General features: G+C 42.9%; 2 protein-coding genes across 2 annotated transcripts; both read left to right on the forward strand.

Annotated features, from left to right (window-relative positions):
- The first annotated feature begins 405 nt into the window (after window positions 1-405).
- Window positions 406-1,017, forward strand: LOC145643313 (integrin alpha-3-like). The gene is made up of 3 exons (XM_081708244.1): window positions 406-496; window positions 652-788; window positions 927-1,017. Exons 1-3 carry the CDS (start codon window positions 458-460, stop codon window positions 1,006-1,008), a joined length of 258 nt encoding a protein of 85 aa, XP_081564370.1. The 5' UTR covers window positions 406-457; the 3' UTR covers window positions 1,009-1,017.
- Window positions 1,018-4,282: 3,265 nt separating this feature from the next.
- Window positions 4,283-9,543, forward strand: LOC113588774 (integrin alpha-3-like). Its single transcript, XM_081708528.1, has 4 exons — window positions 4,283-4,370; window positions 4,633-4,809; window positions 5,098-5,214; window positions 9,454-9,543. Exons 1-4 carry the CDS (start codon window positions 4,308-4,310, stop codon window positions 9,541-9,543), a joined length of 447 nt encoding a protein of 148 aa, XP_081564654.1. The 5' UTR covers window positions 4,283-4,307.
- The last annotated feature ends 307 nt before the right edge of the window (window positions 9,544-9,850 follow it).

The following is a 9,850-nucleotide window of genomic DNA, read 5'->3' on the forward strand; positions in this document are numbered from 1 at the left end:
TTACTCTATTTAATTCAAATTGGAAAGAAGTTTTGATGAAGCAGCTGGTTTTGTTTGCATTTTCAGCAGATGTTTGATGGAGTCGTTGATTTACGTCAGGAAGGAGAACAGCCTTCCTGAGCTACAGAAGCAGTTCCCTCTGGAGGGGGAGCAGGTCGGCTCCTATTGTGGTAGTAGCTTTGCTGTTGTGGATCTCAATAATGCTGCTTCCGAAATAATATGCTGTTGCAAAACATTTATTCAAATATATAAACTCATTTTAAAAAATTACCTAGTCTGTGATTTGTAGATTTTGTCAAACGGCAGTTTCCATAAATAGAACAGAGCTACTCTCAAACTGTAGTATTGTGCTCTGCTGCCAACTGGTGGTGACAATTTTACATAACATGAAAACTTTGTCCCATTAGACTTTGCAGTCGGTGCACCCTATTATGGCTCAGGCAGGGTTTGTGTATAGATGGGCAGCCAAACTGGCATTTCGAACAAACCTAGTCAGGTAAGAAAAAGCTTTTTTTCAGTCATCTTTAGAAGCCTGCAAATGTAGTAGAGAAAACCTGTAGAGAAAACTAGCCGTGTTGACCATATAAGATCAAACCCAAGCTCAGGTAACGGTCATGAAAGGTTTCCCTCTAAACCTTTCTGTGGTTGTAGGTGATTGAGGGGAAAGACATTACTAATGGTGGCTTCCGGACATTTGGCTACTCCATCAGTGGGGGCCTGGATGTTGACAGGAACAGCTATCCTGATGTTGTGGTTGGATCCTTAGATGATCGTGTGGCCTTGCTAAGGTAAGTCTCTCTGTGTTTCAGCAGTTTTCTGTTTTGCATGTTGGCCAGAATATCAGTGGTAGTTTATCCTATTACGGCTGCTGCGGTTTATTTGATTATTTATGTTTTACACCTCAAGTTTTCCTCCTGTCTTAACAGGGCCCGTCCGGTGATCCACCTAAAGAAAACTTTCACTGTGACGCCCCCTACTGTTGACCCTAATGACTGCGACTCCTGGTAGGAGTTTGTAAATTTACTCCAAGTAACATCATTATGTACATGAATCCTGCACGTCAGGTTCTTAATGTGTACTAGTAACTACACTAATAAGGACACTAATATTACTAAACCTTATTATTTAAACTTCAGGAAGAACATTAGCAAGTAATCCTATAAACCTCATGTGCTGAAACAGACAGACAGACACACAGAGATAGACAGAGAGACACACACACACAGACACACAGTAAGATAGTCACATGTGGACAGACACACAAGCAAGCCATATAGACACATAATGAATTACTGGACCAACTACAATAGGTTCTGCCCTTTGGTAGGCTCTGTCATTAGACACAGACTAGACACTGCACACTGCATGATGACTGAATGACATTTACATCAATGGACATTTAAATGAACACCCCGTAACACTGAGCTAAAGGCCTTGATTTCCTGTAGCTGTGAAGTTTACCGCAGAGGCCGATCTACTTCGCCGGTCATCCGTCAGCTTTGTCGTTTTCCTTAGCAACAATAAGAACAGCCACACTGGTTACTTGTCCATGCAATCAGAGGACTGTCAGACTCTTATCCTTGGAGTGGTGGTCAGACAGGCTACTGGCCCCTGCAGTCAGGGATATATACCATTGCAATAAACCTATACACAGGAATACACACACACTTTGTAGACTCTGCAGAATATCCTCATACCCTGACAGTGCGCTGTTTCTCATGTGGTTAGCTTTGTGAGTAGCTCGCAGTATCTCCACAGTCACTCATGTTTATGATTGTAGTCTGGGAGGACTATGAGCAGTATGTGTCTGGGGCTGATCTGTTTTCCTTGCTGTAGAAGCCAGTCCGGGACAAAGTTGCACCTCTTTCCTTCTCTCTCAACGTGTCCCTGTACGAGCCTGAGCCCAGTTCTCCACAGCAGCTGCAGAGTCTGGATGCCTTTCCCGTGATCAGCCAGCAGGAGGCGCTCACGGAGAGGACGGAGGTGAGAGACGCGCCCTGGCCAGCCCACACCCCACTAGCAGGAGATTTTCCCAGTGTAAGAATCGTCACCTTCTGATGACCTCAGCGAAGCTGATCCGTCCACACCGCGACCTCTGCTTCAGGAAGGAGCTAGTAGTAGCTAGCAACTGTGTGTTAGATTTGTGCTACCCTCTACTTATGATGTTTTCAGTTGATGTTTGATGTTTTCAAGTGACTTCTAAGGTCCAATGTCTGCTCCGTGCACATGCGTTTGTATGTATCTGTTTGTGTATGTGTGTGTTTTTGTGTGTGTGTGTGTGTGTGTGTGTGTGTGTGTGTGTGTGTGTGTGTGTGTGTGTGTGTATTATGACCCTGTGGTTCTGGCTCAATGGTCTGAGGCCAATAGGACACAACATAAAGAAAACACCCAGCGATGCAAAAATTGCAATAAGATTAATCACTTTTATGATTAAATATTCAATCACACAACCACAAAATCAGGAGAACGTCAGGGTGGGCGTAAGCCGGCATAACCATGCAAATGACCTGCCGGAAACTCACTTCCCTAAACAAAAAGACAAAAGAAAAGAAAAATACAGCATAACTTCACTAACAGCAAAATAGAAGAAAGGGGAAAAAGAAGGCAGCCCCCCATCCCTACAGCTCCCAAAGAAGGACCAGAATATAAACACCTCAGTGCACATACAACGATTCGTATGAAGCCGGTACCTCTTATAGCACTCTGGGTAACGCCTAAGCAGAACCTCCCTAAGCTTCTTACAAAGCCAGCGACTGTCTCTTAAGACCCTATTAGAGGAGCCTGTAACAGGCCCTACTGAAAGAACCTACCAAGTACACTTTACCGTCATAAGGCCCTATTGAAGAACATATTACAAGACCTGTGACCATGTGGAGTCTACCGCTCAAGACACCCCGGGGCAACAGTACAGTCTCAACATGCATGTTTAACCAGCAGCTAATGAGACCGTGGACCAGTCAGCTCTCAATCCTATTTGGCCAGTCACACAAAGAACCAGCCACGTGCTGGTGCTCCTGTCGCAGTACCATCTCCTGGGAGGACCTGCAACACACAACTGAAATCAAAGAGGCACAAAACGAATACAAAACGGTGGTAGCCGTAACATTGCGTGTGTGTGTGCGCGCGCGCACGTGTGTGTGTGTGTGTGTGTGTGTGTGTGTGTGTGTAGCCGGGACGGCCAGCAGGTCCTGCTCTATGACTCCAGCATCAAGAAACTCAGTCTGCTGGTTAGTGACCAACGCTCCCACTGCAGAGAGACCAGCAGAAGACGCCCACAATGCTGTTCTCAACATCACCATTCCACCCTCCCTCAGATACTCCGATCTTTGGTGAAACCAGCGCTTGGATTTAGGGGTTATGATCAGGTCAGGGTTACAATACAAAATGCGGTGAAGTTTTAAGCTGTTGAGCTATTTTTACTCTTGCAGAATGAAACATTGTTCTTTATGTCAGAATTTAATTCTTACTCCTATACTCCTATAGAATGAAATGATATTTCTCTTGGTAATTATTCAGAGACTGTGTGCCCCTTTCATAGCACAGCTGTTCTGTGTGAGCTGGGACAGCCTTTTACTATCAGTCAGACACTGCAGTACGATCACACAAAACCACAAGCACATGTGAACTGAGTTTATTAGATGTTTCTGTGGTAACTTCATTGGTCCTTTGTGACAGGTGGACAGTACAGTCATCTCTGAGACGTCCAGGACCGTGTTAGACATTCAAGAAATGACCTGTGTTCTCGGGTTTTTGACATGAGTGTCTCCCATGTCCCCATTTCTAAAATCGCTCCAGCACAGCTTTGTTCCCGCAGTTCTACCACCGTGTGTCCTGATGAGTGGCATCACTTTCAGGGGTTTGTTTTTGTACAGAAGCACAAGGATGTAAGGGTTAGGAGATGCTACGTGGGCTTTTCTAGGGAGCCGCACTTCTATTCTGTGTAAACTGGATACCGTCTTGTTAAATGTCTTATTTTATGTCTTATTTGATGTCCTATATTCTCTGTGCAGACTATGTATACAGAATGATTTAACACCTGTGACCAAAGTCCTGATGATTCACATTACAGACATTTATTCAAGTGTGAGTGAAGGACTGACTAATAATTTAATTCTACAAAACCTCACTACACTAACATTTACATATCATCAGGTCTGTATTTGTTTACCCTAGTAAAATGTCCTTCATCCCGGATCTAAGTCTCCTCACTTCCCGGCTGGGGCTGGGCTTCTGCTGTTTAACCTGCTGTGCTCTGTGTGTGTGTGTGTGTGTGTGTGTGTGTTCAGACTGAGTTCAGTGGGAAGGTCATGGGTGAATCAGCCATGAAATCCACCAGTAATATCGGAAGCCCAGTGAAGTTCATCTTTACGGTGGGTAACTGCTGTTACTGCTTAAGAAACAACCTCAGCAAGTTGATGTTTCCAGATTCTGCTGCCACATGGTGGCGCTGTTCTCCAGTCTGTGTAATTAGAGACAGAGACTGTATGTTTTGGGGCTTTGTGCTCTAAACCACTGCCTTTCATTTTCGCTCCGGTTTTATCGGTTCTCCAGCATGTAGTCATTGTAATAGAGCCATAGACTGCATTCCCCATGATTCCATGCGCAGCTGGCTGTGACCTCTTTCGTCTGCAGGTGAATGTGGAAGGGAAACCTCTGGAGGATCTGGGTCATCTGCAGGTGGACTTTGAGTGGCCCAGTGAGGTGGAGAATGGGAAGTCGCTTCTGTACCTGTCAGAAATCAAGATGACGAGCACCTCAAACTCCGTTTGTGTTCCACCGGGAGACATTGTGAACCCACTCAACCTACTGGTGAGACAGGAGAAATGTTTCTTTCTGATTTCATAGAGTACTGGATTTCCCAACTGAACCCAAAACCCACACACAGAGGCATGATGAGTGGCAGGTCTTCAGTCCAGAACAAAAAAAAACAAAAACATGAGTCACACACAAATCAACAGTCTCCTTAATAAACATATTTCCTGATCATATTGGTTGAAGATGCATCTAACAATAAAGTCTCATAATTTGAAATGTCAACATTCTTTACTGTCGTGTGTCCAAAGCACAATGACACTCCTACAAATGTGCTGTTGCTAGGTGTCCGAGCGTCAGAAGGAGCGGAGGAAGAGGGAGGATGAAGGCTCTCCTGAGTCTGTCCACTCAGTCACACAACCCTCTCTTAACCTGCAGGGCGGCCGTAAGAGATTTTCCTTGGTCAGTTCATCAGTCACTCCACCATTTTGTTGTTTAGTTGCTAGGCAACCTGCTCAGACATAAGACTTTTCCACATCTTTTCAGCACTGGTATGCAGCGACCTTGACATGATATGATGCTCACTACTCAGTGATTCCCCTTCACCCACATCCTCCTGCAGAGCTGTGGAAGAGGAGGAGCGTGATGTCAGACCTTTAGCTGTCTGTTACGCAACATGAGCAACCTGGCCATGCTGATGGTCCAAGCGTACCTGTGGAGATCAGTTGCTCAAATCCCTTTACACACACCATACTCTTCCTCCTCTCCTCTTCATCAGAATGTTCTTTGGGCAAAGCAAAGCAGGTTTGGAAACTGCCTTAGCTCTATCAGTCTTTGGTTTCTGTTATTCTGCCACATTGGAGTACTCAGGCAGTCAACGAATCTTGATTTGGTATCAATACTTTAAACCTTCATATTATTTATCTGTGTAAATAAGGGACATAGGGACAGCGTTCAACAAATTTAAATATTAGACAAAGATAACACAAGTAAACACAAAGTTTAACTTTTTGGAAGGTGTATGTCCCATTACATCTGGTGTAAAAGTAACACAGCATTTCTGAAAAGGACCATCATACCAACAGTAAAATATGGTGGTGGTAGTGTGATGGTCTGGGGCTGTTTTTCTGCTTTAGACTTGCTGTGGTAAATGGAACCATGAATTCTGCTGTCTACTAAAAAATCCTGAAGGAGAATGTCTGGCCATCTGTTTGTGACTTCAAGCTGAAGTGCACTTGGGTTCTGCAGCAGGACAATGATCCAAAAACACACCAGCAAGTCCACCTATATATATATATATATATATATATATATATATATATATATATATATATATATATATATATATATATATATATATATATATATATATATATGTGTATGTATAAGTCTCTATAAATGTATAAGTCTCTAATTTCTTCACAAGAACACTAATAATAATAATAATAATAATAATAATAATATTCAATTTAAGTTTCATTTGTATAGTTTTATAGTTTATATAGTGCCTTTCCCATACTGAAGGTTGCTTTATAATACGGAGGAGAGAGCTTTAAAGGAGGAAAGTGAAGAGCAGAGATGGAGAGATTGTAGTAATGTACTGCTCATTAAGGGGGTGCAACACCATGCAGAGATTTGTATATGAGCAAAGATTGTATCTTAAGGGTTGATTTCAAATGCTCTGAACTCAAAACAAAATCTTAATCAAAAATGCACCTGAAAAATTCAACTGGTCTCTTCGCTTCATCCGTGTGAACATATATTCAGCGGAAAGAAAAATGACACCACTAAAGATTACAGTCTTTCTTCCCCTGCCATGTTTTTCTGTAATTTGTCCATTTTGTCCTTCTTCTGCCCTAATCTTCATCCCCATTTAGACTAAGTTCATCAGCCTTTAGGAAGAGCTGCCTTTTTATTAAGAGTTCTCACTTCTGATTCTTAATACTGTCTTTTGTGCTTTTTATAGTATTACTAAATATAAACTGTAAATTGTGACATAAAAATTGACACAATATTTTCACTCATAATAGAAGTAATGAGTTTAGTTTGTGTGCCATTTTCTACACCCCCTGGAGCAGCCGCTGCTCTGTTGTCCCGGGATATGCCATTATGGTCGGGGACTGCCCCTGACAACTAATTTAGACAATAGACAAACTATTAGCAGTGACCCAGGGACGGGCTGTTCAAATGTAGCTACACTAGCTAATTTTGCTTACGCAGCTTATACTGTATGCAACAACACTTGAATGACTTTACTATGCAGAAGAGTAAAGAAATAAATGGAATATAAAATGAAATTACGACCACCTAATGTGAATGAGTATATTTTTAAACATATCCTTTCTCTCGTGGACAACTCCTTGCATTAGTCTCTTCACTTCCTCTGCCAGCCTGAGAAAAATGTTTCCTCAGCACCATATTCAATTAACAGCTCAACTGTTTGGAAGTAGAAGTGCGTCCGTTTAGACTTCTAACCAGTTGTGTCTATGGAAAACAATAGTGGCTACATAACATAACTCAGTTTTTAGTGGAGATAACACCAGCAGGGCAACACGAGACTGCATATGAAGTTCCCCTGTGGATCGTCATTGTGTCTGTGCTGGCTGGAGTTGTTCTGCTGGGCCTCGTCATCCTGCTCTTATGGAAGGTGAGCAAAATTTACTGCCTCAGCCCCGTAGAGAAAAAAAAACAAAACTATTCAGATACTGGATCATCACAGACATTATGATATTGTGCGCTGAAAGTTTTTTTCTTTGCAACAGCACAATAACAAATCTATTTGAAAAGCATGAGTTAATATACAGCCAAAAACAACCACTGAACATTACAATGCTACACTAGTCTACAGTGCTATGCTACTATGCTATAATCAGTTGCTGAAGCTGATCCGGTCTCAGTTAAGCAACTATGCTGATTATACTAAAAATCTAAAATGAATATTATAATGCATTATGTTGTGTCAGAGTTTCTACAGACCATGCCTCCCTGACTCTCTGGGTTTGATAGGTTCATTCTAATATCAGGTTCTGCTGTGTTATGCTGGATTGCTCATCCTGTTCTTGTTGTGTTTGATTGGTGCCTGAACCCCCGGGCCAGTATCAGAGAGCTTTATGAGGCAAAGGCCCAGAAAGCTGAGATGAGAACGCAGTCATCCGATAAAGACCGACTCACAGAAGAAGAAGACTGCAGCAGGCTGGGTCATATGATCCACAGCAAACTCTCACTGTGGTGCTCGGTAACCCCTGACCTGACCTCCCTGTTGCTTCCACTGGTCAGGATGTTCGCTTTAGTTCTGTCTTTTATATCTGATTCAGGAGTTTCAGACCCACTGTAATATATTTTTGTCTTAAACCTGGATTTCTGTACGGCTGCTTTGAGAAAATGACTATGTTTAAATAAAATTGGTCAGGTCTTTTCCTCCACATCACAAGACCATCTCGTTTTCTGTCTGAACTCTTTCAAGTTCCTCACTAGCTTTTTTTTTTTTTTTTTTTTGCTTACAGACTGAAGAAATGTTTAAGATTCTGCTTGCATATTCAGTGAAGATCTGTTCTAGATTCTTCTTTTCAGAAGTCATGAGAGGCTCCTGTGATTTGTATATTCCTGCAAGTGACTCACTGTCTCTACAGGCTGCATGACCTATTTCTCCACACTCCATTTAAACCTTTGCCCTCACTGCCAACATTTCTAGAAACACCTACCATAAATGTATATACACAAATCAAGTGATGTTGTAGGTGTACAGTCACAGACTGTAGCCCATCTGTTGGCATGTGCTCTGCATTATCACTGGTCAGTTTCTCGCCATGGGACCACTGCTACTAGGATATTATTAGTGGCATGGTAGTGCCATCTTGGTAGTGCCATCTTGGTAGTGCCATAATGGTAGTGCCATCATGGTAGTGCCATCTTGTAAGTGCCATCTTGGTAGTGCCATGGCTAAGGCTGATGCGTTGTTTCAAAAATGACTTGCATCACACAGTATGAGACATCACTTCTATCCACTTTATTACACTATCACTTTCAATAATTTTCTTAATGAAAATAAATTTATTTTTAGGAGAGAAACCCACCTCTCATACTGACCTTATTATTCAAATAATAAAGAATAAACACAATAATGGATACAGTGTGGGAGGTAAGCTGAACTTAGCTGGTTGTTAAGTGGAAGCTCCTTGTGTCCCCAGTAAAAGCCCCAGTGTGACCTGGTGGTGAACTCACTGTGCTCTCTGAGTGTGCACTATGGCCTCTTTAGTGGTGCACTCACTGTGCTCTCTGAGTGTGCACTGTGGCCTCTTTAGTGGTGCACTCACTGTGCTCTCTGAGTGTGCACTATGGCCTCTTTAGTGGTGCACTCACTGTGCTCTCTGAGTGTGCACTGTGGCCTCTTTAGTGGTGAACTCACTGTGCTCTCTGAGAGTGCACTGTGGCCTCTTTAGTGGTGAACTCACTGTGCTCTCTGAGTGTGCACTGTGGCCTCTTTAGTGGTGCACTCACTGTGCTCTCTGAGTGTGCACTGTGGCCTCTTTAGTGGTGCACTCACTGTGCTCTCTGAGTGTGCACTATGGCCTCTTTAGTGGTGCACTCACTGTGCTCTCTGAGTGTGCACTGTGGCCTCTTTAGTGGTGCACTCATTGTGCTCTCTGAGTGTGCACTGTTGCGTCTTTAGTGGTGCACTCACTGTGCTCTGTGTGTGTGTAGTGTGAATTCTTCAGAAGGGCACTATCCTTCAGGACCATGCCCAGATACCACGCTATCAAGATCCACAAGGATGAGAACTACCGCTCCTGATTAAAGACTTTAGCAAGAAGCACTGGATCATAAACTGGACAGAAATTCAAAGATACCACTGAGTAGAGGACCCCCCCCCCCCCCCCAAAAAAAAAAAAAAAAAAAACAGAGTGGGAGAGACTCCATTGTTGCATTACTGGTGTTTACACTTGGGTTTAGACTCATGTTTACACTCAGGTTTAGACTCGTGTTGACACTTGGGTTTAGACTTGGGACTAACAGACACTGCTGCACTTGGTGGACCCAGATGTTTAGGGAATAGTTTGTATTAGGAAATGGTTTCTTTAGATAACTGTTTGTGACTGTT

The sequence above is a fragment of the Electrophorus electricus genome, chromosome 3 (genome assembly GCF_041902795.1).
Source record: "Electrophorus electricus isolate QZ-2024a chromosome 3, ASM4190279v1, whole genome shotgun sequence".
NCBI lineage: Eukaryota > Metazoa > Chordata > Actinopteri > Gymnotiformes > Gymnotidae > Electrophorus > Electrophorus electricus.

Bases quoted from the DNA above. Each gene is read 5' to 3' on its own strand.
- LOC145643313 (XM_081708244.1), top strand. From the start codon at position 458: ATGGGCAGCCAAACTGGCATTTCGAACAAACCTAGTCAG. The intron at 497-651 runs GTAAGAAAAAGC...CTGTGGTTGTAG, and splicing joins TTTCGAACAAACCTAGTCAG to GTGATTGAGGGGAAAGACAT. The intron at 789-926 runs GTAAGTCTCTCT...CTGTCTTAACAG, and splicing joins GATCGTGTGGCCTTGCTAAG to GGCCCGTCCGGTGATCCACC.
- LOC113588774 (XM_081708528.1), top strand. From the start codon at position 4,308: ATGGGTGAATCAGCCATGAAATCCACCAGTAATATCGGAAGCCCAGTG. The intron at 4,371-4,632 runs GTGGGTAACTGC...TTTCGTCTGCAG, and splicing joins CAGTGAAGTTCATCTTTACG to GTGAATGTGGAAGGGAAACC. The intron at 5,215-9,453 runs GTCAGTTCATCA...GTGTGTGTGTAG, and splicing joins GCCGTAAGAGATTTTCCTTG to TGTGAATTCTTCAGAAGGGC.